This window comes from Mauremys reevesii, linkage group 2 (assembly GCF_016161935.1).
Source record: "Mauremys reevesii isolate NIE-2019 linkage group 2, ASM1616193v1, whole genome shotgun sequence".
NCBI lineage: Eukaryota > Metazoa > Chordata > Testudines > Geoemydidae > Mauremys > Mauremys reevesii.
This window is the reverse complement of record NC_052624.1, coordinates 113,375,442-113,402,312: the sequence shown is the minus strand read 5'-3', so window position 1 is coordinate 113,402,312 and position 26,871 is coordinate 113,375,442. Positions and strand designations below refer to the sequence as shown.

The window sequence follows — 26,871 nt, the reverse complement described above, 5'->3', positions numbered from 1 at the left end:
TTTATATATATGAATGTCACTTTTTATATGAAAAATACACATCTATACAATAAAGTTCTGCAATTACATAAAAACAGGTGAGAAAAACTAATATTTTAGTCTTCAATAGAAGTAATCTTAAGATAATGGCACATTATTAAATGCTTATTCTGCATATCTAAGATATAAAAAGTGTGACTATACAAAGCATACTTCATGGATCTCAGGTACACACACACATTTTGGCGCAGGCTTTTTGTGGTAATAACTTGTTTTAAGGCAGGCTACAGGTCAATCTCATCAATTGTTCCTGCAGCCTTCCCAGCTGCTCCCTTCTGGTGAACAAGAAATTGTGTTTGGGAGTGGATCCAGAGTTCAAACTGTGCCTTACAAAGGGTGTGTGTATTGAGGGGGTGAGGGGTGTGTGACATGCTCTGCATGTGAGGTTAAAAAAAACAAAAAAAGAGTATATTGTGTATATACTTCTTGGCCCATGCACTCAGAGTTCAATCTCTCTGCCTTTTGAAGACTGCTTAGATTGATATCTATCACCAGTTGGATGTAGAAGAGCTACTTCCTCCTGAACCTGGGAAACACACCATTAATAAAATTACTATTTAAAGAACTGTTAGGTGAGAAATTGATCAAGTTATGCATACACAAGGGTTTTTCGTTTATCTCCTTCTTGAGGCCGGAAGACTTACAGGCCAGGTATATTTTAGAATTCTGCTGGTTGTTTAAGTCTGAGACTGTATGTCATTTTCAGAATAACTTCAAAAAAATCATGTAATATATCCTGATGTTGCCTATGAGACTCCATCTCAGAGACTAAGATTTAAATCTTTGAAAGAAGATTTAACCAAAACTGGTGCTCTGTTAGAAATATTGTATCCAGCCATTTTTTTTATTGTGTATCACACCAAAAATGTTTCTCTATTATGCTGAGTTTCCTTATCTTCTGTTCTCAAAGTTTAAACTGTAGTACAGACTTGTGAAGAGGCAAAGTTTTGTAACTTCTATTTTAGCTCCCTGGGCTTTGTTTACTCTTGAATCAGATCTAGCACTGTGATACAGTGCTTGTTCTGTGTCTAATAGGGAATAATTCTACTTTAAACAATGTAGGAAATTATTGCTTTGGGGCACACAATGAGACTTCCTGCTCTGGTTAAGAAAACACACCTTCCCATTGTCCTTCTCTGTCATGTCACAGTGTTCATTCTCTTCAAAAGTATTGGTAATTGCTACCATGGTAACAAAACAAAAACATGATATGGCAGCTATTCTCAGTGCTTCATAAATGAATTCTGCTCGTTTACTAAACTACAGCAGTTTGATGACTCTCTCTATGACTTAAGCCTAGGACAAAATAATCTGTTTACAGTGTGGTGCTCAAGGGTGGATGTCTGACTTTTTTTTGGAGTGTGTGTGTGTGTGTGTGGTGTGAGGGGGTGGGTAATCATCACTAAAATCAGCCAGTGTAAAAAGATAATCCATTTGCCTCTCGCTATTGTGTGCCTAGTGATTGCACAACTAACTTCTGTAGCAAGAGGTGAATTCTGTGAAATACTTTGGGATCTGGTTATAGTTGAACTACTTTCTTATGTTGCAAAGCAGCTAGACAAAGTGCTTAGCTAGTTCAGGTGAGACTGAATAGTCATGCTCTGTATTTGGAATTTTAGTGGTCGTGCCATGTGATTTGGGGCTGACAAGTTTGCCAGGTGAGAGTGTAGGGAGATGTGGAAAAGACGGTGCGCGGAAAGTGGGACACAGATCAATCAAGGGTTAGAAAGGGAGCTGCTTTGCCAGGCGATAGTTTGACTTGGGTTTTTTTGCAAGTGAGCTTCTTGGAACTGTTTGCTCCATCCCAGGTAAACATGACTTGTGTGAACATTTGTAAATAAATAAATGGGAATAAGAAATACCCTGCATCTTTGTCACTAGATTAGTTACTTGTTAGAAACTTCATTTCTAACAAGTGACTGGCGCATTCCAAAGCCCGGGATCACTACCTCTCAGGAAAGGGGTAACAGTAAGTTCCTGACTGCCAGTTCATGTCCCATGGTCCTTGCTTGTGGCTCTCAACCCATTCTCCTAAAGTCTCACATAATCAACTGGCTCCAGGAGCTGAGGTTTTAAGGAAAAAAACAAATATTACGAGACTAGTGATCAAACTGAAAGTTGGCAACCCTGGAGTGTGGGTAAAATATGATTCCTATCAGGGCAATGTACTGAAATCCTCTTGTTGTTTTCTCCCAAGAATTCCTCTGTGGCTTTTATCTTGGGAGGGGGTGAATTGAGTCTAAAAAGGTTTCAAGAGTAACTTGAATAGAACCTTATTAGTTTGTTCTTTAAGTCTACAGGACTTCTTCATGTTGAAGTCTGAAGGAATGCCTATTTATAAATATTAGGCAGTAATTACAGGCATCTGTCACAACTCATAGGTAAGGAATAGAAATGGTAAGAGGCAAAATTATACTGAATTGTGGGGAGGGGAATCTGAAGATGAGCTGTATTCGGCTATAGAATGGTTTCTCAAAAGAAGTAATGGTGGCCCCATTGCCTTGGGACTTACAAAAATAGCGTGGACAAAACACCCAAAAAATGTGCTGCCAAGAACAATCCTGTATTGTCAGGGGAATTGAACTAACTTAGTAGATAAACCTGGTGACTTCCATTTCTAACTCTTTTGATACTGTGGCATGCCACTTATTAGTTAAAACTGGTGTGTGTGTGTGTGGGGGGGGAGGTAGTTGTCCCTTCTGTTAAGATAAAGTAAAACTGAAATGCATTTTATTCATTTGTAATATTGAAAATGTGTACAGGCAACTGGGAGGTGAGGGAGAGAAGGAACATAGGCCATGGAAGTTAGACCTACATTTCTTCCATTTTACAAGTCATAGTGCATTATCCTTCCTTTGTCTTACAAGCACTGAATAAGGGCAGCGGGGGGAAAGGGGACTCTTTAAAATGGCACAGGGGCGTGTGTTGGGCAAAAGCTATTGAAAGGGGTATATCCTTGTTCTTCATCTTTGTGTGTTTTCTCTATCCTAAACACTTATTTTCTCCTTAACTAACAATAATGCAGGTGATCGGCATCCTTTTTGCGCATCACTTAGTTGCTCACCTTGTTGCCATCACCATTGACCCAGCAGATCAAAATGTGCTGGCCAAGAAAAACTACAGCAGCCCCATGCCAGTCTTTGACAGAGGCAAGCACAAGCACGTCATTCAGAACCAGCACTGTTATCTCTGTGAAGTTGATGTGTAAGTTATGCAGTAAAAACATATAAAAAAGATCAGGATTGTTTTTCTTTAAATCCAGAGACGTTTTATATTTTTCTTTACTGTTATGAAGTCATTTTCCTGCTGGCCAGGTTAGAGAGAAACTGACCTGTTAGTAAGAAATTTGTGGCTTTGAATTAGCACCATCTATAGTTGAGGTTGCCTGGCAATTCCCTTATAAGATCCTATTTTCAATTGCTTTTAACTTTCACAGACTTCACCTTTCAGGCTGAAATTTTCCATACCAAGGGTTTGCTCCAGGGTGATTTTAATGTTTCAGCTAATATGATTCAGCTGTTTCTGAGAACAGGGGGAAATATATTGTGCTGTTCATGTTTATTAGGGGGGGGAAAAAAATTCAAAAACCTTTTTGCTGAGGGTCTGTCCTTTCAGAGCAGGGACTTGAAATTTGGCAGGAGGGTTGCCCTGGGATGTGCTTTTTGCCATCCCTGTGAAAATGAGCCCAAATCCGGCCAAGTTACATACTTCTGAATAATCTCTATTCGCAAACAGTTAGTGGAGACTTGTAAGAGTGTGGCAGCTAAATTCCCAAAGAGTCTGTCTGCCCTGAGCATGTGCCATCCACTCACAGCTCCAACCTGTTCTAGATTGTACATCCTCTCTGTGACCTCGTGCTCCGTCCAAGCTCTGCAGAGACTTAGGGCCCGGCTACATTAGAGAGTTTACAGTGGTGCAGCTGCACTGCTGTAAGCTCTCTAGTGTAGCCGCTGTAAACCGACCAGAGAAACTCTCCAGCCAACATAACGCTGTCCATACCGACGCTTAAATCGGTGTAACTTATGTTGCTCAGGGAAGGGAGCAGGGGAGGAAGATGATTTCTTCACCCCCCATGAGCGACATCAATTATGCCAACATAAGCCATAGTGTAGACATAGCCTTAGTGGGACTTTACCTGCAGTTGCTCTTCCCACCCGCCAAAGGATCCTGGGATATCAGACACAAACTGAGAGCAGGGAGACTGTCTCTCCTGTGCTCCTTGCTGGTGGCCCGGCCATATAGGAGTACAGCCAGAGGAATCCTGATTAGAATGCAGAGGGGTGAGAAATTGTGGGGGGATGGGAAGGGCTATGTGTCTTGGACTGCTTGTGATTTCTTTGTTTTTGGGGGGTAGTATAGAAACCTGTTATAAGACATCGGTCTGTCAGAGACTGCCCGTGTCTCCATAAGTGTGGCCTGTTTTGCTGACTAATTCTCATTCCATTTTATTTATATCTTTTTGTTTTTAGAGGGCCAAAAGCCAAACACTGTAGTGCCTGTAATAAGTGCATTGCGGACTTCGATCACCACTGTAAGTGGCTCAATAACTGTGTGGGAGGCAGAAATTACTGGTAAGCCAATAAGAGCTAGCTTTGATCATATTGATTTGTCATGAAAAAATCAATGGGTGCTAAGCGTACTTCACAATGAACCAGATGATTTCCCCTGCCCCCTTTGAGGACATTTAACTGCTTGGTAGGGATTGGCTGATTTGGAGGGAACATTCCTATGTCAGCAGCCTTTTATTCAATGGTGGAAAAGTGAGGTCAAGTTAATGACTCCTCCCTGGGAAATCAGTTTTAAATATATCCCTTTCCTCCCACATATGGCCCAGAAACATCCAGTTTTTACTGTATTTGCAGTTCATTTCTAATAAGTCCACTGTACCAATCTATGTGCTAGCCAGGAAGTTCCTCGACTACTATATCGAGTCACAATAGTTATGGCAGATATATGTTCACTGACCAATCTGAGAGTTAATTCTTATCTTGCAAGACTTGATCTTTGAATTAAATAAGTATCCTTAGTTGGTATTGTTTGATCTGTACTAAGTGTATTGTTGCTGTTCTGTAATTAACAAAACTTGTGCTCTAAAAAATATCTTTTGTTGTACTGTAGGCATTTCATTTTTATTCAAATTTGCAGCATCAGTCCAAAAAGAATACAGTAAATACATTAATTTCCTTTTTTCTTTTGTTGGATTTTATACTACATAGAACAGAGTGAATAAAAGAAATGCATATACACCTCTACCCTGATATAACGTGACCCAATATAACACGGGTTTGCATACAATGCGGTAAAGCTCTGAGACGCTGCTCTGAGCAGCCTGTTAAGGGTGCTGGGCCAGGGCTGAGGGGTTGGATAAGAGGCAAATGGTCTCGGGGGTGGTCAGGGGCTCCCCACCCCCCAGGGTCTAGGAGGCAGGAGCTGTGGGGGGGCAATTTATGGGGCCCCAGGGGATTAACGGGGGGCCGGGAGCAGCCTGCTCTGCTTCCCTCTCCCCGGCCCCAGCCGTGTCACTCAGGGGAGGGGGCATGGGGGAAGGGATTTCCCCCCCCCTGCACTCACCGGCAGCGGCGGCAGCAGAGAAGCCCGGCCCCAGCCCGCTCCACTCTGCCAGCTCCCAGCCGCAGAGCTCCGCTTCCCGCCGCAGGTGAGGGCGGGACCTTTCCCCAACCCCAACCCCCCGCCCCCAGTGACACAGCTGGGGCAAGGAAAGCGGAGTGGGCTGGGGCCGCATCTCTCTGCTTCCCGCCACTGGTGAGTGCGGCGGGTGTCCTTTCCCCAACCTTCCCGCACTCACCAACGGTGAGAAGTGGAGCAGCCTGGCCTCAGCCCGTTCTACTCCACCAACTCCCAGCTGCAGCGCTCTGCTTCCCGCCACCGGTGAGTGCAGCGGGCGTCTTTTTGCCAACCTCCCTGCACTTACCGGCAGCGGAAAGCGGAGCGCCGCAGCTGGGAGCTGGCAACGTGGAGCGGCTGGGGCCACATTGGTCCACTTCCCGCTGCTGCCAGTAAGTGTCTGTCGGTGGGCGGGGTGTGTGGATAGGGGTTGGAGCAGTCGGGGGACAGGGTGCCGGGGGGGTTGGGTAGGGGGTGGGATCCTGGGGGTGATTAGGGACAGGGGTCTCTGGAGGGGGCGGTCAGGGAACAGGAAACGGGGGGGGGGAAAGCAAGTTGGATATAATGCAGTCTCACCTATAACATGGTGAGATTTTTTTTGTCTCCCGAGAACCGTGTTATATCGGGGTAGAGGTGTAATATTATTATTACCTTCTTGTAAGGAAGGTAAAATAGACTGAAGCAAACCCAAGTGATATTTGTTTTACCAAATCCCTCTTGTTTTTGAATTCTGCATGCCAGTCTTCAGTTTGTAAAGTAGCCAACTATTGGTCATGAGGAAAGAAGCTTTAAAGTGAGAGCCTGCTACCTACTCTATGGATATATAAAGATATATGTGAGCACTTACAGAAACAGTAGAACGAAATGTGAGCTGCTTCAGCCCCTGAATAGGGTTTATGGTGAAGATTGTGTAAATTCTTCTTCACATTTAAAATGCCACAAGCTGAATTGTTTGAACAGAAGAGTAACAAAAGGAGTGTGAGTGGAAAATGACAAGAGTCTATATTTTGTAGTGAAGCCAGAGTAACTCGAGTGGTTCTTTGTTTTGCCACACTTTTTAAAACAGACTCTAGAAAATTAGAAGTAGGTGAGGTTCTTTAGTCTATGTTAGAGAGATGAATGGGGGCTATGTTTAGAGGGATTTAATTTGGTTGGTGGGTGGAACAATCTTTTGACCTTGTCCCATTACCCTGGCTAGGAGCAGATGGCTCTGGGGTATAAGCTTCCAATCCCATGGTGTAACAGGTATGTTGTAGGTGGCCTGGGAGTCATTGGTAGAAAAAAGTCTTGTTGCCATTATAAAATACTCTGGGGTCATATACCCTGTTGAGACAGATTAGGGTTTATTGGGCAGCAGTGAATGGATAAGGGATTTGGAGTGTAGCTGTGCTCAAGTACCACAACCATGTGTTGAAGTCAGAAGCTTATTCTTCTGGGTGATTCCAATGCAAATGTGGATGATACTTCAGGAGTGATCTTAGATGTCATATTGTACATGGCATCCATGGGGCTCTCCCTAACGGGTTTTGGCACTCAATTTAAAGCTAGCTTGCTTTGGATTTGATCTCTGATTTGGAGGGGCTGGGGGTGGTAAATGTTCTCATTTTAGTTTGGCATCAGGGCTTACCCATTGCTCTCTCTGGTGCGGTGGAACCATTTTCTTTGCTTAACCACAAAGACAGGTGGCCCAGTAGGGTTTCAAAGCTCTTTAAGGGAGAATATTCAGTGTCAGTGCATGTGGACTACTCTTCCAGTGGTCCGGTTAGACATGGATTTATTTGTCCTCTACTGTCAGTAGGGTTGTTCTAATACCCTCAGCTTTGCACCCTCCTCACAGGTCAACCTTTTCTTCAGGCAGCCTGTGATAGAGGTAATGGAAAGAGAAGAGCAGAAGGCTGAGTGGTGGTGACAGAAACCAACCTCCAAATCTGATTGATCATATCATAAATCACTTTTGAAGTTTTATGCAATGGCTGCAATGGAGACAAAAAGGAAATTTTCTTCTCTTCCATTACAGCCCCTGAAGTTACAATTGACAGCACTGGTGAACCTGGCTTCCCTTGTCACGGCACAACCCAGATTGTCTGTCTGTTTTCATCTATGGAAGTCCTATGTTGTTTGGTTCCTTCTTGGCTAATTTACAAATTTGCCTCTTCTATTCCATTGGCTTAAGTCATTTGAGAAACACAAGCTATCAGGTTTAAACATCTGGGGGCTGGAGGCAGGCTGTGTTTGGTGAGCAGCCAAAGATGCTGAAATTCATACCATTGAACCAACAGAGCCCAATTATTTGTTTGACCTTCAGTGGGTGCCTAAGGCATATGGTTACATAGGCTTTTTCTTGATGCAGTGGCCTGTGGGGAGTGGAGGGAGTTAAGTGTTCATTTGTGTGTGGGTGTTTGGGGATGTGAATTAAGTATTTTAACTGAGAATGATGTAATTTCATACTTGTATTTTTTACTTGAAAGGTATTTTATAAATAAACAAATATTTATTCTTTTAAATCAGTGGAAGTTCATGAAAGCTTCATTTCTGTGAAGCTGCAAGACTGGTCATCCACTGAGTATAGTGTTTTGTTTCTCTTATGTACATAGGTTTTTCTTCAATGCTGTTGCCTCTGCTGTTCTTGGTGTCTTCCTCCTGATACTGGTGATCCTTTATGTCTTCATCCAGTACTTTGTGAATCCAGCAGAACTACGCACAGCACCTCAGTTTGAAAGTATTTTTCCACTGACTTAAAATTACTTTTTACGTAGTTTGTCTAATGGTACTGCTCCCAGAGATCCAGTTATGTATTAACTTCATTGAAAGAAGATGTCAATAGGACTTCTTGGTCAGAAGGTTGTAGGTTGACACTAGTGCAGTGCTGGGAGGATGCTGTGTTGTTAAAGATGTCATTCTTTAGATGAGAAATTAAAGTGAGGTTTTTTTCTGCCTGTCTCTTCTGCTTTTCTTGGTGAAAGTTAAAGATTTCATATATTTTCCCAAGATTAGGGAATATAATCCCTGTGTACAGACCACTATATTCCTGACCTGGTAATAAAACAAGTCCCTGTATATGATGGACTTCTGGGTCCAACAGTGGCTGCTGTGTGTTGCCTGCCTAGCCAACTAATTTACTGTGTAAAGCATATGAATTTAAACTGTCTTCACATTCAACTAGAAGAGTTTTACTGCATACATATGACTTAGGAGTGCACACAGATATGTAGAAAGAGTATGTAAAGTTAAAGTGCTTTTAAATACCCTTAAATTACTCAGATATTCTACTGGCCCTAATCTAAATTTTATTTCTAGCTGTATGAGAAATGCTCTTAAATACCTAATATCTAAAAAAAGATATTTATATCAATTTTTCTGTCTTCCATAACACTGGAAATGGAGATTTAAACGCAAGGCTATTTTAAATGATTTAGAGAGATGTATGATTTCTAGACTTCCAAAAATTAGTTGGGGAGATGGGGGAGAAGTATAGGTCAATCTGGCACTCATGCAAGAGAGGCTTTGCTGGAGCCAGATGTGTGTGATGCAAAGCTTCCCCGTGTAACTCTTCTAGTTACACCCTGATCCTGACCTGTAATACCTTCCTACCATTCCATTTCTGAGATTCTCTTTGAGCAGAAGGTAATTGTGCCATGGTTAGCCAGAGCTTTGTGAGGTGGATCTGGCTCAGACCACTAGATTTGTGACCTGAATCAATATGTGAATCCAGATCTCCAGAAATGCTGGGACAGTGCTTTAGGGTAAAATTTTCCAAAGCACCTCTAAGTACCATTTTTTCAAAAGTGATGAAGTACTTAGCCTCCTACATCCCATTGACTTTCAATGAGACCTTAGGCTCCTAATTCACTTACTTGCTTTGGAAAATTTTACCCCCAGCCTGTTACACTCCTGCACTCTTCAGTTTTTGAGGACCCATGAGTAGTCCAAGTAAACAGAGCTAGGGAAGTCTATTTATCCTTCTGGTTCTGTTTTAGAATTTCTTTTTAGGTCAAAACAAATAAGAGGTGAATAGTCTTGTGCAAAGAACAGTCAAAAAGCCCAGTTAAGAGAGAGTTACTTGAGCTGTAGGAGAGACTGTGGGTAGCTTGGTTTTTCCTATTTCCATTACCAGAAGGATGAAGTGTTTTATTTCCCCCTTTACTTTGCCTTGGTAGGAGTCATTGGAAACAACACGTGGTTGGCCTTTCTCCCAGTTGCTCCTGCGGAGACTACAGCAGCTGGAATCCTGGCTATAGCGGTGATCACTGTGCTCCTGGGAATGGCATCGCTCCTGCTGCTGGGACACTTGTTGATATTTCATCTTTACCTCTGTATGTAATATTTCTCTATAAGCAGGTGGGCAGTGATTGTTTCAGGAAAATCCTTCTCAGTCTGTTGCGATCAACGACTACAAAGGTTCCATCTTTTTAATTTCTTTTAAATATCTATAAACCCAAGTATGGAGAACTTCAGCCTCAGTGGCTGAAGCGTGTTAGTTATAAGCAACTGAGAACAGAGAGTTATAACTGAAAGTGTTAGGCAACTCTGTCCCCAATGATGCATTACGTTTTGCATGCACAAATGCAGTTTGGCCAGGAAATTTACCAATGACAGAAAAAGACAAAGACTTGATTATTTGAATTAGCTTAATTACCAAAGAGTGAACATCACCCTGGGGAAGATTCTGCATACAAAATGCAATGTATACTCTTCCTATAAAGCGGAAAGAAATAGTTCTGCTTCCTTTTAAAGGGTTTACTTTTAAGAAGGTCTAAAGAGGGATCAAAGATGCACTTTATTTGGCAGTTTAAAATCAAGTTTGTATGCCTTTCCTAAAGATATGATAGTTCAATGAGAAGTTCTGGGCTTGATGCATGAATTATGGGATGAAATTCTATAGTTTGTGACTAGATCATCATAATCCCTGCTGGCCTTAAAAATCTATTAATCTACAAATACATACTTTTCATGTGGTTAACTATCTTTCAGTATCTTCCTTCGGTCAATATTGGACCAATATTTGTAATCTTGTGTCCCTTCAACTTTTTGGTTTTCCAAAGAAAAGAACTTGATTCTTATTTGCATGTTGCTTGACATGCAGACATTCAGAAGTGCTGGAAGACTATTTTCTTTAGTATTTGTTTATTTTATTTTTAATTTTCCACTGCTTTGGTGGATATACATAACAGTTCATTAACAATAAAATGCAAATGCATCCAATGTATGTTTTTAGGTACAGTGAAGTTGAAAGTTTCTCTGTGCCACTTGAGTGGGGGAGAACATCTAGAGTATATTCAGTGTCAGTGCATCACTTAAAGCATCTTCTTGCAATTACAAACTAAATATATTTTAAGTACCATTTAAAATATTCATACTTTTTTCCCCCCAAATTTGTTTCCCTAACCGGTTTTCAAAATAATATGAAGTACATGTAATTTCAAAGCTTCTGAATGGAACTTTCACTCTTTCCACCCCTGTCTTGATCATCACCTCTTCCTGCCTCACTTCCACAAATGCACTTCAGTTGAAGTGATATAAGATGTAATGGCGTTTTGAACTTGATCATATAGCCAATTGACCTTGCCAGTTGTGCTTTCTGTTTGTGCAAGAATGTGGGGTGAGAAGAACCAGCTTTTTTCAAATATCTGAGATGGAAAAGCATTCTAGATATTGGCATATCAAGAAGTGCGCTAAGCATTGAAAGGTTCTCTTGTACAGCGTGCTTTGCAAAACTGCATTCCATACTTTAATTGTACTGTTTTTTCTCTGTGTAGATATTTTGACCTAAGCTTTTAAAAAAAAAAAATTGGGAGCTTTTGAGTGTTTTTCGTTTTTCAAGAAGGAAACTGATTAATTACCAGTAACGTGGGTGCATCTTTATTGAAATCCACAGCATTCTATGCTTTTTCGAGTGACTCTCTTACCTTCTTACTGTATTTGATCAGATTAAAGGTTCCAGAGTACTTCACCGGTAGCCTAGCTTTCTTCATGTTTTTCTTTTTAAAGTCCAGAGTATGGGGTAGTACTAAAATAATTATTACCAAGATATTTGACCTTTTTAAATGTGCTTCTTGATAACGTTTTGCCATAGTCACGTGACTACTCAAGAAATTAGACTTCGACTTTTTATAATATTTTTTTAATCATCCTTTGATTGCTTTGGCAAAACATGATACATTTAAAAATTATCCATACCTGTTGAAATAGATATTCACATACCTCTTGAAAATTAACTGTTTGGGCTGCGTAGGTAGGTTGGAGGATATAATTAAATATCCATGATATTCACACCATTGCAAATATTTTTTGAACTTAATAGCCACAAAACTTCTATTCCCAGAAAACTTTTAATTTAGTAAAGGTGGTAAATAGAGATTTATTTATTTATTTTATTTTAATATAAAATTTTTAGAACATCTGAATTCCAAACAAACATTTGAAAATTAGGAAATGTATAGTATGTTTCCACAATCACCCTTTGAAACCACTTGCTGTAAATGCAAACATAATGCTATGCTTCATTTTTTTCATGTCAGTTCTCCTTTGTAGAAGAGATGGAAGTGACTTATTGTGTCATCAAATAGAACTCTCTGGCAGTACAGGATTTGTCTCTGTAGTTTATGATCTAGTTGTAAATATCTGTCTATGCATAAAAGTTGCTATGACGCTGAAAACTATGCATGGTTCTTGATGGAAAGTTATCATTTTCGTGAAGAATTTCTGAAGCACTTGGAATGTTTTTCCCTACAGTGCACACAGTATTCAGTTAACCTCCCAGCAAAGTTTTTAATAGAACCTGGTTTGCTAACTCTCCTTAAGGATTAGTAAATGCAACACATTTGGAATTCATAGGCGGCTGTTGTTGTTGTTGTTTTTATTTGTTTACATGAAATGGCAAATAAGTTAAAACTTTTTGCAAAATGAAATACTAGTAATGTTTGGAGGTTTCAGATCTTAAATGGCCAGCGTATAGTCCATCTCTAGCTTTAGAATACATGATTCTTCTCTGGCAGGACATCAAACATACAAAAATCAAGTGGAAAGACACTTTTTGATGGATGTTAGAGGGCAAATGGTATAAAATTTAGCTTTATGAAAAAGTCTTAACACCTTAACTATGGTATTGCTACTGAGATACATAATTCCACTCTAATGTTTTGAAGCACTGAGGTATATGCACTTTATTGTTGCAATGCACCCAAAAAGAATAAACTAGTATATGTAAAAAGCTTTGACAAAGAAAAAACAGTTATATTTTAGTGCAACTTAATATTACACTGTTGTATACTTGCATTTATAGCTACTTTTCTCAGCCAGGCTATGATTACAGAGAAGTTTGCAGATTCTTGGTCAATCAATGCAGATGTTTGGGAATAGTACCTCCCAGCCAGCAGGTGGAGGCAATACAATGAACACTTTTGGTGGTGTCATCCCTCTATATGAGGGGCTTGCTTGTTCACCACAGGTCTAGTTCTCTCTCAGGCAGATAGAGAAAGCTACACAGTGCCCTGAAAAAAGAAAAGTGGGCCTGGAGTCACTCATGGGAGAGGACTCCTGTAGCTGGCTGGTTACCCCTGGGCAGGGTATTGGTAGGTTTATGGCTCTAACTCCTGCTTTTGTGGGCAGCATGCTTCCAAGCCAGGGAGCCCCTCCTGAGTCACCTGAACCTCATGCCCCCCAGAGAGGCTCTTTTCCTTGCTGCAGGGCAGCCTCTTCTGTGCTTTCAAACATCCCAGAACTGGCCACACGTTTAAACTCTGCCACAGCTCCTCTTTCTCTGCTCCCAGAGTTAGGGGACAAATCTGGGGCTGCTTCTTCCCCCGCACACGTCCCTCCTCCCGGGACCCCCGCATGGAGCCAGGGAGAGCTGCAGTGTGCTCATGGCTTGGACTCGAGGGCAGCTGTGTTGGCTGTGAGGTGCGCAAAGAAAACAACAGAGTGAGAACAGGGAACGGTGAAAACGGCCTCAGGAATTCCGCAAGTGCAGGAAAAAGGAAAATACTCTGGCTTAAAAAAAACCCAAACACCTGCCAGAATTACCCAGTAATCTCCTATCAAGCTCCTGCAGATCTTTGCAAGCACTTCCAGTTCACCCATGAGTCAGGCACAGGGATTGTCCGGGGATGGGAACTACCAAACAGGCTAACCATGTCAGTTGTACTTGTTTTCCAGAAAGAATGCAAAGGTACTTGCTGAAAATCCTTGTGTAGAAATGTCCATTGTAAGGATAATGAGGTCACCCAGACCTGACACAAACAGAACCTTGGCGCAGGGGGAAAAAAAGGGGGTTCATGATGTCTGGTCCCATGCTCCAGGTGCCCATGCAGTGGGGCCTGCAATCGCGCGTACCTCTGGTAGCAGCAAGGAGAAGCAGCACTAGCTGACCCACTGTCCATTCAGGTTTGGCCCGACCAAACCTTGGCCCCACAAACCTTGTCGTGAAAAGAGGGAAACGGGACCAAAATTGAGTGAATGGTGTTGTGCATGGGGGTGTGGGCCACAATGCCACTCAATTCTGGCCTCACAGCCTCTCTGTCGTGATGGAGGAGGCATGGTCATAGTGGGCAGTGGGGCAGCCGGTGTTGCTCCTCCTCATCAGGACTCCTGCCCATCCTCGCCCCACTTCCAACAGCCTGCATCTTCTCTCAAGGTGGGAAGGAACACTGCAGTTGGGTGGGCTGGGCTAGAAGACAAGGGCTGATGATGGTGCAGACCAGGCAGGCAAGGTTCTGGGGCCATCAGGTGCAGTGGGGATGGCTCCACAGGGTTTGACAGTGTGTACACAGGGAAAAATTTTGAGGGGTGCCTCGGTGCCTATGTACACAGCCTATTTCTCTAGAGCAGTGCCTCAGCCTGCACAGAAACTGCTATGGGAAATGGTGAAAAAACTTGTTTAAAAAGGTATCAGGATTTTTTCCCTCTTGTCTTCAGGCTGCTTGGCCGGTTGTTGCTGTTGATTAGGAACGGGGGTGTCATAGGTTTGTTCCCCACTTTGAACTTTAGCGTCCCCAATATGGGGACCTGCATGGACTCCTCTAAACTTAAATCCTAATTTAGATCTGGTTCTTGCTGCCACCAGCCAGGTTTTTAGTGTCTGGCACACTCCCTGTTCCCCCAAACCTTCCCTGGGGAACACAGATCCAACTCCTTGAATCTTAACACAAAGAGGGATTTCCTATCCCCCTTCCCTTCCCCTTCCCCTTCCCCTAGTCCTTGGGAAAGATACCTTGATTCAAACTTATTGAATCAAACAAAGAGGGATTCACTTTTCCCCCCTCCCCTTCCCCTGAAAATCCAAACAAGGGAAGGAATCAATCAAGTTCTAAAAAGAAGAGATTTTATTAAAAGGAAGAAAGAAAGTACACCATCTCTGTAACACCAAGATGGAAAATATATTGCAGGGTTTAACTTATAAACCTGGAGAGACTTTTCCCCTCCCTCCTCCTCAGAATAATCAAAGTAACAGCAAACAGAAATAAAGATATTTTTCCAGCAAACACACAATTGCAAATGTAGAAAGTAATTTTAAGACTAAACCGCCTTTCTAATACTCACTATACTGAATAGAAGAAAATACTTCAGGAAAACTTGGAGAACTTGAAGATATGTCTGGCCTCTCTTAGATCCAAAAAGAGAACGGCTACCCAAACAAAAAACACAGACAAAGACTTCCCTCCACAGAGATTTGAAATTATCTTGTCCCTTGATTGGTCCTCTGGTCAGGTGTTCATCAGGTTACTGCTTGTTAACCCTTTACAGGTAAAAGAGATCTTAACCCTTAAATATCTGTTTATGACAGGGGGAGAAAGGAATTTGTGGCTTGGTTTTCTTCCAAATCTGCTAGAACTACTGGTACAGCAAGCAGATCTAAAAAGTTAAATCACTTGTTTTTCCTTAAATGTATTCATTTCAAAATTTATTGATTCAGAGACAATGGATGAGAAAAAGCAATCAGATTCCTGCTCCATTACATTTTCCTTGTTCTTGGGGAAATGTACCAGTATCTGGTTACTGTGTGAGACTGGATGGTAGAAATTGACAAAAGAAAGTTTTATTGAAATGTAAAACCACATGAATCTCATCTGGTTTCATGTTTCATCACCATCTTGAAATACCAATCATATATGTAGACAAAGTTGCTAAGATTAACAATCAATTGGGGTAAATTTTTTAGCTTGTATCAAAATTGTACAGACTTTTGGCCTGCTTTCAATGTTGAAAGTTTGGCCATTTTGAGTGCATTTTATTTAAGAACACAAGAATGGCCATGCTGGGTCAGAGCAATGGTCCATTTAGCCCAGCATCCTATCTTCCAATAGGGGCCAATGTCAGATGCTTCAGAGGAAATGAACAGATCAGGGTAATTATTGAGTGAGTCAACCCCTGTCATCCCAGGAACTTGCAGTAAGAGGCTTAGGGACACCCAGAGCATGAAGTATCATCCCTGACTATCTTGGCTGATAGCCAGTGATTAATCTTTCCTCCATCAACTTATCTAATTCTTTTTTAACCCAGTTATACTTTTGGTCTTCACAACATCCCCTGGCAATGAGTTCCACAGATTGACCATGCTTTGTGTGGAGAAGTACTCAGTGATATTGGGTTCTTTCTAACAGGAAATTCCAAAGTGAAACTTCAAAGTTTCCATCAGCATGGATTGAAATTGAAGAGAACTTTCACACAGAGACACAGCCAGAATGAAATAGCTCAGTTTGAACAGCTCTACTTGCTATTCAAAGCTTAGATGGAAGTTTCTTAACTCTATCTTCCCCTCTTTGAAAGAAATATTAGGTGTTCACAATCTTTTCAGGACTTCCTGTGCTCTGAACATGGTATAGTGCAGCCTCTTGAAAACTTGTCTGTCATTCTGCCAGTAACAACGGTTGCAGCTGCATCACGCTGTACAACATTTCAGGGACACTTTTCCACTGTTACATCATTATAAGTGTGTTGATTTACAGTTTCTAATGCCAAATCCCACATGATGATGTTTGATGAAGCTGAAGTTCATTACAACAGAATATCCATAAGGAAATACAATTCTACCAAGTACTACGATGACTAGATGCTATTGATGATAGAGATGAAACAAAATGGCCACTTCATGTCCTTTCAAGTGTGCTAAATATAAAAGCAGAAACAAAGAAATACACATTGTGGGTCCTTGATTCAGATGGTGTAGGGAGGTTGGATAGTCTCCTATTTAAAATGTGGTGCGGTTGGGTTTTTTGTATGTGTGCGCTGTAAATTGCATAGCTACATGGGATAAGTTTAAATTAAATTGTAGTTTATATTCTTTGTTGTAAACAGTGGGCAAGAAGCTGAGTACTTTTGAGTATATGACAGAGCAGCGACACACGCAGAATACCAGGGACCCAGAAAGTGATGTGGAAATCACAGAAAATACATCTGTCAGAATGGATCCCCTACAGGTAGGACCTTGTTTCCCCCTCTTGCATCCAGAAATCCATCTTCTTTCTGGTGCCTGTGAGTCCTGCAAAGTTAGCGTTTGGAAATTGATATGGTGGGCCAGAAATCTAGGGATTCCATCTCCTGAGAAGGAAGGATTCTTTGATAGCTAACAGATGAGCTCAGGAAAAGTTTACACCAAGTCAGCTAAAATGCTGATAAGGGATTTTTTTTCCCAACAAATTGTCTTACTATAAGTAGCTTGGGAAATGCTTGGTAAGTGCTATCTCATGATGAAGGATGGACCTTAAACCAAAAAACCCCCTGCAAAAATTAGTTTGCATCCAGCATGGGTTTAAATTAAAAAACCAAGCTGATGGTGTACCCGACTGTTGCCTGCACCACCCATTTATATGGATGTGCATTCTGGGCATGTTGGGTTTGTTTCAGTATGTTCACCTGACAAGTTCCACCAGCTAAGTGGCAGTGCAAAATCACCAATGTTGAGGTGCCGAAGCACAGAAAGACCATAAACACTGAGGTCATATGATTAGAGTTCAGCTTTGTGTCCACATTTAAAAATTGTTACTAGTTAGCAGCTGAAGGGCTACAGAATGCCAACATTCTGAGCTGAAGCTAGGGAAGCAAACAAGGCAAACATTATAAAAGAGTTGAGGACTGTCTGCAGTTTAATCTAAAACTCTGTCTCATCGGTATTGCCACCTCCTAGCATTTAGAAGTCTTGATTCATGCCCCCCAAAATGTATGAGATTGGCTTAAAAATTCTGAGCATTCCGTTTTGTTTTTAAGGTGGAGTTCTTTTTATTTGCCTTCCAGTTTTTGAGCTCTTCAGGTTTATGTTTTCAAGCTTTCCTTCCCAATCATGAGGGCTATAAATTTACTACCTTTTTTTCCCCCTTAAATGAAAGCTGACTTGTTCAATCACTTGAGTCTAAGAGGTGGAGGTTTAAGAAAAGCACCAAATATCATGACTTCTGATTAAAATCATAAATGGCAACACTGTAACATCAACAACACCAGAAGACAATCTTGCAGCTGACTGTGAATCATCTAATAATGTATTCATGTGGGAATGAGTGCCTCTTCTCTTGGTCTTAAAAATGGCAAATGCTATTGTCCATCATAATAACTTCTTTCTTTAATAGTCATCTTTATATTCAAAGAGTTACTAGATGTCGTGTGTTCTGACTTTCAGGTACAAGTATTGCTTTGAACATTTGATCCTATCAACATGTAAAACGAAACCTCAACATCTACACTCTTAAGAAGAATGCATAACTTACTGTAAAAATGTTGCCACCCATTCCTCCTGCTTTTCTCTAATCTTCCCATTTCTTGTTTTCTTCTGTGTAATGTGGTTTCTGACCTCTAGATTGTAAGCCTTTTGCGGCACAGAGTGCGTGCGTGCGTGTGTGTGTGCGCGTGCGTGTGAGAGATACCTAGCATATTGTTGAGTGCTGGATAAATACGATCAATTATTATATTAAAACAGGAGAGTTTGCCCACCCACAGAATTAGGCTTATTCAGTAACAAGTAAAGAGTTTGTTTATTTGTTTAATAGATTAGTATATCATTTTAAAAATGTATTTTAATAGCATTATACAAATATTTGTTTTGCCTCATTTGCTCAAAGCAATATAAAACTTCCCAAAACTATTGTCTAGAGACTGTCTAGAGCTACAAAATTCTAACACGTGGTGGGGGTTTTGTTTGTTTTTTGGATTTTTTTAGGATTTGTCTTTAGCAAGTCAACAAAAGGAGTGTGAGGTTTCAGTTTCATCTCGATCTGGGTGAGTTAAATATAAAAATAAATAGAACGTATCCATGTTTAAAGCCTCCCTTAGCTGTGCATAACTACAGTGAATAACTTTTGTCTGAAGATTTAAAAATTGGTGTTCGATTCAAATCAGTGTGTGATGTCTGGGGCAGGGATCATCTGTGGTGTAATACCACGCTCATTATTAGTATTTAGCAATAATGACTTTGTATCATATAAAGACAAATCGTGGTGGTAGCAGCTTCACAGTAAAGGTAATATTGTGATTTGTAGGAAATTCGGGGGTAAAATCCCTCTTTTAAATACCTTAAAGATTAGATTGCTTCACCGAATTTAGCATATTAATTTCTTAGAGGACAATTGAATTTTCTATGACGTTTTCAGACAATCATCTTGCAAGATTTGAAAAGGAAGCATTGAAAAGTGGCCCCTGTATAAGATTTGGTCCTGGGAGCCTAACACTTTTGTCTCTTCAGATCTAACAGACTAGAGTCCATACCAACTCCAGACCTTACACACACCTTTGGTAACATCTCAAGCATGGCTGCATTTAAAAAAAACCTAAAGTATTCCTTTTTTCTCATAATTTACTTCTCCACAATGGTAACTTAGTGGAAATGGTGGTCTCCATTCTTGGAATGCTGTCAGCCTGCTTTCCTGGCTGCAGCTGTGCTCAGCACAAACAGCCTGCTAGGATAGGCTGATCAGAAGGCAGGCAATGAGAGAGGGACTTCTGAGGCAGAAGAGATAGAAGAAGGGTAGCTGTCCAGGATGATAAGCCTAGTAGAGTGTACTCCTCCATAAAGCTCTGTGCTGGAGGGCTTAACATCTGTCTTCCTTTCCCTTTCTCTCCCAAATGAGAAACCAATTTGTTGTCCTAGCACTCAACATGATTGACATCTTCATGCTCTCTGCACTCTGCTGTTGGCCTTATCTCCCAGTCCTTACACCATATAGTGAAATCTTGGTTCTATTGAAATCCATATCAAAACTCCCATTGACTTCACTGGGGCCAGGATTTCAACCCAAGTCTCCTCTCTCCTGCCTGACCTCTCTGATATAATCCAGCTCCCCATTAGTGGTTCCCAGTTTAAAGGAGGAATTTGGTACAAGCAGTGAGGAGGCAGATCACACTGGGAGCACAGGTTAGAGTAAATGACTTCTTGCAATAGAGGCAGCAAGTTGAGACTGGCTTCTTCCATGATTCCTGGAAAAAGACCTTCCATCTTTTTATTAAGGCAACTGTACAATAAAACATTTACATGCTACATTGTACATATTCAGGATCAGGTTCATATTCAAACAACCTGGCTGAAGATTCTGGTTTGCTAGTGAGGAATCCTCCCTCCTTTGAGTACACTAGAAAGGGTGACCACACTTCTAAATGCCTATCCTTTTTTTTGGTGCTTCTCTTGTGTATATGCTTGGCATGAAAACTTCTCCATTACAAGGACAGTCCATATTTTACTATACCATTATTCCATAGGAGGAGGAATCACATTTTCCAGTAATGTGCAATACAAAGTCTAGCTGCTAACAATAAAAAAAATTAATTTGTTGTTCTGTTTAAAATGTAGATCCTTTACTGGAGCATTAAGTAAGCAGATCGGGGGATCTCTAGAAAGCCAGATTTTTGTCATAACATGAATCTCTTCTAATAATTCCTTCCCAAACCTTCTTTTTCCTGGACATAAACTCAACATGTGTTCCCACATACATAAGAACGGCTGTACCGGGTCAGACCAAAGGTCCATCTAGCCCAGTATCCTGTCTACTGACAGTGGCCAATGCCAGGTGCCCCAGAGGGAGTGAACCTAACAGGCAGTGATCAAGTGATCACTCTCCTGCCATCCATCTCCATCCTCTGACTAAAATAATTGGAGATATACCAATCTCCTAGAACTGGAAGGGACCTCGAAAGGTCATCGAGTCCAGCCCCCTGCCTTCACTAGCAGGACCAAGTACTGATTTTTACCCCAGATCCCTAAGTGCCCCCCTCAAGGATTGAATTCACAACCCTGGGTTTAGCAGGCCAATGCTCAAACCACTGAGATATCCCTCCTCCCCACATATTTTCTCCTTTCCCTACAACTCCTCCAGCAAAGCACCTCCTTAATAGCAAAAATATGATGACTCTTAACTGGAATCAAATGTCATCTATACAGCAATTTATAAACATTTTCTTTGAGTTACACAAATTGAAGATGTATATTCCCTTAACGATATACTCGCTCATCCAGATCAATTTCTTTGTCCAAATCCCTCTCCCACCGTTTATCAAGATCTTTTTCAATCAAAATTGTATATATCTTAGAAATTAAACTTTTTGTTTCAGCTTGCTCCTGGGTTAACTCCTCCAATATGGTTAAAGGTCTAGATGGAGCCACCTTATATCCAGATTTCACAATAAAATGTTTGACATGTAAATATAAAGATCCCATATTTCAGTGTTTACATTATTACATACCTCTTGGTACGATTTCAAATCAGGACCCAGGAACAGCTGTTTGATTTGAGTAATCTTAGCTCTTACTCACAATGAATAATCACTCTGCTAATAAGGAATTTATTCCAAGGAAATATTAATTAAAGTAGCTAAGGGACAAGCCCTTGGCAACAAGAAATGTAAAAAAAAAAAAATGTCCAAAGCTGCTTCAGTTGGCTGCATGAATGGGTGATTTTTTAATTATTATTTTAGTGACCTAAATTTCTTTTTAACCCAACAATGACTATGAATAGCTGTATTTGGGCTCCGATCTTCAAGTTTCACCCAGTATTTGGAAGGTCTATTATTAATCCAGTTGATCACATCTTTTAATTGTGATGCATAATAATAATAATAAGTCAAATTAAGGAAAGCTAGTCCACTCCATTTTGTAAGCTTATACACAACTTTATACAGAACCACCCTTTTTTCTTTCTTTTTTTCCATATGGATTTTAATAGCGCATCCTGCCATGTTTTGGATGTCCTGTCAGGGATACAGACAGGGATAGACTGAAACAAAAATATTTTTGAGAGGACATTAATCTTTATCGAGGTCACCCTAACCAAGAAATCTCAGATTTGTTCCATTCCGCCAAGTGTTCTATTCCATATTGGAGGTTAATTTGCCTTAAAAATATTTGTATATTTCTCCATAGTATTTATGCCTAAATATTTTAAAGATTTCTTTATCCATTTAAAGTTATGTCGCTGAATGCAGGGTTTTTTGTACCTTTTTAGAAATATGAATTATTGACATTTCAGATTTATTGTGGTTTATTCTGAATCCTCAACCAGCCCAGATTCTAAAGTCAGTTGTTTTGTCATTTTTAATGCAGGTTTCTGGATCCCTGCAACTATAACAAGACATCATTAGCATACAAAGCTATTTTGTGTTCTAATCCAGAAAGTGTTTTGGTGCCCTTTACCGGGTCTGTTTCTCACATTCACTGCTAATGGCTCCATTGCCAAAGCAATCAGGGTTGCCGGTTATCCCCCCATCTTGTACCCTCTTCAAATTAAACGGAGGGGATTGATGACCATTAACCAAAACAGGCACTTGAGGATGATTATATAGGGCCAATGTGCCCCTATAAAACTGATTTCCAAACCCAAACCTTATCAAAATCTGCCTGAAGTACTCCCACTCCAGCTGGTCAAAGGCTTTCTCAGCACCCAAAGAGATTTGTGCACATTAGAACTGGTAGAATTAACATTATAGATCAAATTCAGAGTTCTTCTGATATTATCAGATGGATGCCTGCCACCAACAGACCCAAATTGCTTGAAGTGAACATATTTGATGAGACTTCATCTGTTTGCTAGTACCTTAGCATACATTTTAGCATCCACATGAATTAAAGTAATAGGTCAGTATGATGCACAATTGGTAAGATCATTTCCTTCTTTAGGAATGACAGACTTAGCACATCCATGGAAAGGGGCAATCTTGTTCCCCTGCAATATGTCATTAAACAACACTTAGAACTGTCTAATACTCCCCAGAAATCTGGAGTTTTATTGGATTTTAAATTCTTAATTACGACTTCAACTTCCTCTGCAACAATTTGCCTACCAAGAGCTGCCACATCATCCCCAAGAGCTGAAGTAGTTTCACAGTTCTCAAATATCTGTTTGTAAGTGCAGGATTTGGATGTTCTGAAACATACAAAGTGTGGAAAATGTTTCAGAAATCTGTTTTTATGCCAGTTACTAAATCTCTTTTTATTTCTAATTGGAGGGATGGCTGATTTATCCTGTTTCTTTTTTAACTTTCTGACTAAAAGCCTATGAGTTTTATTGTCCTTTTCATAATATTTCTGTTTGATGTTTTTAAGTGTTTGCTCCTCCTTACCTGTTTGTAACAGGTTAATCTTCCCTCGTATTGGAATTCTTTTCTTATACTCTCTTTTAGATCCTGTAGACTTATGTTTACCTTCGAAAACAGAAAGTTCTTTAACCAAACTCTCTTCTTCAAGAGTTCTCGGAGGTCTGATGCTTTATTTATAAGGATCCCCTTTATTATTACCTTTCAGCATCCCCGAGAACTTCTTATTGATCCCTTTCATTGTCATTTTCTTCTGTATATTTCTGGAAATATTCTAGCTTTTTAATTCTAAGCTGGGGTCATAGAACAAAGCTCTATTCAGTCACCAGGCCTTTTTGTTTTTCCTCCTGCATGCCCTGTGTGTATATTTGATTGATCCAAAGTGGGACTAAACACCTTGTTAAAACCCCCTCTAGAATAATAGCCCTTTCCCAAAAATTGATTTAAAAAGAAAGAAGCTCGTCCGTGATAGGGAGCATGTACACTGGATACGTTGAGAAGTTTTACCATTCAAGGACCCCTTAATTAAAATACATCTGTTCTCTGTATCGATGAGCTGTGCTGAAACAATAAAAGGGAAGTGTTTAGCAAAAAGCATTGCCTCCCCTCTTCTATTAGATTGCCCCACAGAGACCTATGGTTCTGGGTCCAAGAAGTATTCTGATATTTATAATTTTTCTTTGTTTCCTGTAAATAGATTGTACTAGAAACATCTTAATTCAGTGATCCGAATCCCCTTTTCCTTTGATTGTTCATCCACCTAACGTTGTCATTACATTAATAAACTCACCCATGAATGCCAAGTCTGCTCTCACCCAGTATACTACCCTTTGTTAAAAGCAGTGAGACACCCCTGGCAGCCAGATGCCATGTCTCCATTATATTTGTGCCTCTTCTTTTAAATAACATTTTAGATAGAATTCCCATCATACACACAGTGATTTTAAAACTCCCACATATATTGCTTTTCCTTTAACATCTGTATTATTGTATCCTGAGTCTGATTTACCATAAATTATAAATTCTGAGCCCTAACATTTGTATTAATATATTTTCTGTTAAAACATATACAACAATACTTAACATCTGTCTGTTCTCTTGTTCTCTCTTTTTTAATATTCTTGTAAAAGAACTTAAATTAACACTGTGAATGTAATAATGTTTCCAGACTCTCCTGCCTTTATCATGCTTTCAAATGCAGAGCTGAAATCATTGGATCTTCTGCTTGAAGTAGAATGGGAGCTCTTATTAACTGTGTTTGCATTCTCATAAATTCCTATATCTCTGTATAGTTTAGAGAGACCAGATATCTGCATTTTATAGGGACAGTCCCGATTTTTGGGTCTTTTTCTTACATTGGCTCCTATTACACCCCACCCCAGTCCCGATTTTTCACATTTGCTGTCTGGTCACCCTAGTACAGTTGTAAGGTGCTGCCAAATGAATAAGGAGTCCTGGCCCTGAATAGCTTATATTCTAAATGTAGCATGGACCAGTTGATATAGCACTGGACTGTATGCTGGGAGATGTAGGTTTTACTCCAAGCTCTGTCATAAACTTGCTATGTGACTTTGGGCAAGTCACTTAACCTCTCTGCTCTTAAGTTTCCTCATCTGTAAAATGGAGATGATAATAATGGGATAATATTGCTTATCTGTGCTTTGTGGTTGTTTTCACATCTATGGATGACACAAACTGAATGGCTAGTTGTTGATTTTAGTGGTGCAATAATAAATAGAGAGGGAAGCCCCACCAGAAAGAAATAACAGGAGTGGGGTTTTTTGTGTGTAATTGTTTAATGCTTTTATGTAGTAAACATTTGATTTAAAGTTCTACAAATTATGGCATTTTCCCTTTTTGATAGCTGATTCTCTCTGTGCTTAGAGAAGAATTGGAACTTGTTTTTAATTTAAAAACAGAAAAAATATGGAAAAATTCTAGAATGAAAGTTTTGATTTCATTTATTTGTGCCACTTGAATTTCCACTGGTCCTGACTCTTGCAGTGCAATGCTACTGGGAGTGGATGGGTCATTACACAAAACTATTTCCCCATGTTTATTTCCCCCCCATACTGTTCCTCATACCTTCTTGTCAACGGCTGCAAGTGGACCATTTTGATTACCACTACATAAAATTTTTTTCTCTCCTGCTGGTAATAGCTCACCTTAACTGATCACTCTCATTATAGTGTGTATGGTAATACCCATTGTTTCATGTTCTTTGTGTGTGTGTATATATATATCTATATATATATCTATATATATATATATATCTTCCTACTGTATTTTCCACTGCATGCATCCAATGAAGTGGCCTACGAAAGCTTATGCTCAAATAAATTTGTTAGTCTCTAAGATGCCACAAGTACTCTTGTTCTTTTTGTGGGATACAGACTAACACGTCTGCTACTCTGAAACCTGAAATGTAACTCCTGTAGGCTTGATTTAACTCTCTGATGATAAGATGCAACAAAACCTGAAGCAGCATACTTAGGGGATGAAATAACACTGGTATTTTGAAGAATTATTGTTTCAGCTGCTTGTAAAAATTAAAACTAATTGGCCATTAACAACGTGAATTATATAACAGCCTGGTGTTCAGAGGTATGTGCACAAACATGCTCTGTAATTAGACATGTGTAACCTCTGCGTCACTGATGTCAATATCAAAATTAACTGCTATTTTAAAGTTTTGTTTTTAAGGCATTTTCTTTGTCTTGAGGCTTGGAAAGTATTCATGGAAATCCAAATATTTTGTATTGGCTGCCTTTGAGCTGTTAATTGACTCAAGCTATAGATAAGCAACAGAGAATAACACTAAAAGAAGACTGCGGTTTTATAATGTTAACTCTGATGTAATGTTCTCCTGCAGCAAAAGTACATGTAAGAGCAGAATGCTGTGAAACCAGGTATTCTCATAGCACGTTCTATGTCACGGGATTTAAACTAACCTTGGACTTCTCCACTAAACTAAATTGGTTCACAGTACATAGAAAGATGGGAGTTGCCTTACCAAGTGGGGAGTCAATGCTAATTAAGGCAACTCCCATCTTTTCATGTACTGTGTATTTATACCTGGCTACTGTATTTTCCACTCCATGCATCTGATGAAGTGGGTTCTAGCCCACAAAAGGTTATGCCCAAATAAATTTGTTAGTCTCTAAGGTGCCACAAGTACTCCTCATTGTTTTAGCTGATACAGACTAACATGGCTATCACCATAGTTGCCAACTTTCTCCAGTGCCAGTGGGTGCCCATGCCCCTGGCCCTGCCCTGACTCCACCCTTTCCCCGTCCCCATTCCAACCCCATCCCCAAAGTCCCTGCCCCCTCCCTGCCCCTATTGGATCCCTTCCCCAAACCCCCGCCCTGGCCCTGCCTCTTCCCCCAGTGCGTTGCGTTCCCCCTTCTCCCCGCTCCGTCCCTGCCCCGCAAATCAGCTGTTTTGTGGCGCTGGGAGGGAGGGGGGAGAAGCAGGATGCGGCAGTGCGCTTGCGGAAGAGGTGGAGGTAAGCTGGAGCAGGGGGGGTGGGGCGGGGAGCTGCTGGTGGGTGATGAGCACCTGCAAATTTTTTTCTGTGCTCCAGCCCCGGAGCACCCATGGAGTCTGCCTATGGCTACCACTCTGAAACCTGTCTTCTAGAAGACAGTCATATGTGTAATGGATACCCCTAACAAAACCACTTGTTTAAAGAAATGTTACTTC

The 26,871-nt window shown here is 40.5% G+C and overlaps 1 protein-coding gene across 4 annotated transcripts in view; it reads left to right on the top strand.

Moving 5' to 3' along the window:
* Positions 1 to 26,871, top strand: part of LOC120398898 (palmitoyltransferase ZDHHC11-like) — a 105,681-nt gene that overhangs the window by 54,884 nt on the left and 23,926 nt on the right. For all 4 annotated transcript variants that reach the window (XM_039526651.1, XM_039526650.1, XM_039526653.1 and 1 more), the window contains exons 3-8: positions 3,065 to 3,243; positions 4,509 to 4,610; positions 8,259 to 8,383; positions 9,822 to 9,977; positions 16,957 to 17,078; positions 18,809 to 18,867. In XM_039526651.1, coding sequence (XP_039382585.1) covers positions 3,065 to 3,243; positions 4,509 to 4,610; positions 8,259 to 8,383; positions 9,822 to 9,977; positions 16,957 to 17,078; positions 18,809 to 18,867 — 743 coding nt within the window. The remainder of the gene's footprint in view (positions 1 to 3,064; positions 3,244 to 4,508; positions 4,611 to 8,258; positions 8,384 to 9,821; positions 9,978 to 16,956; positions 17,079 to 18,808; positions 18,868 to 26,871) is intronic.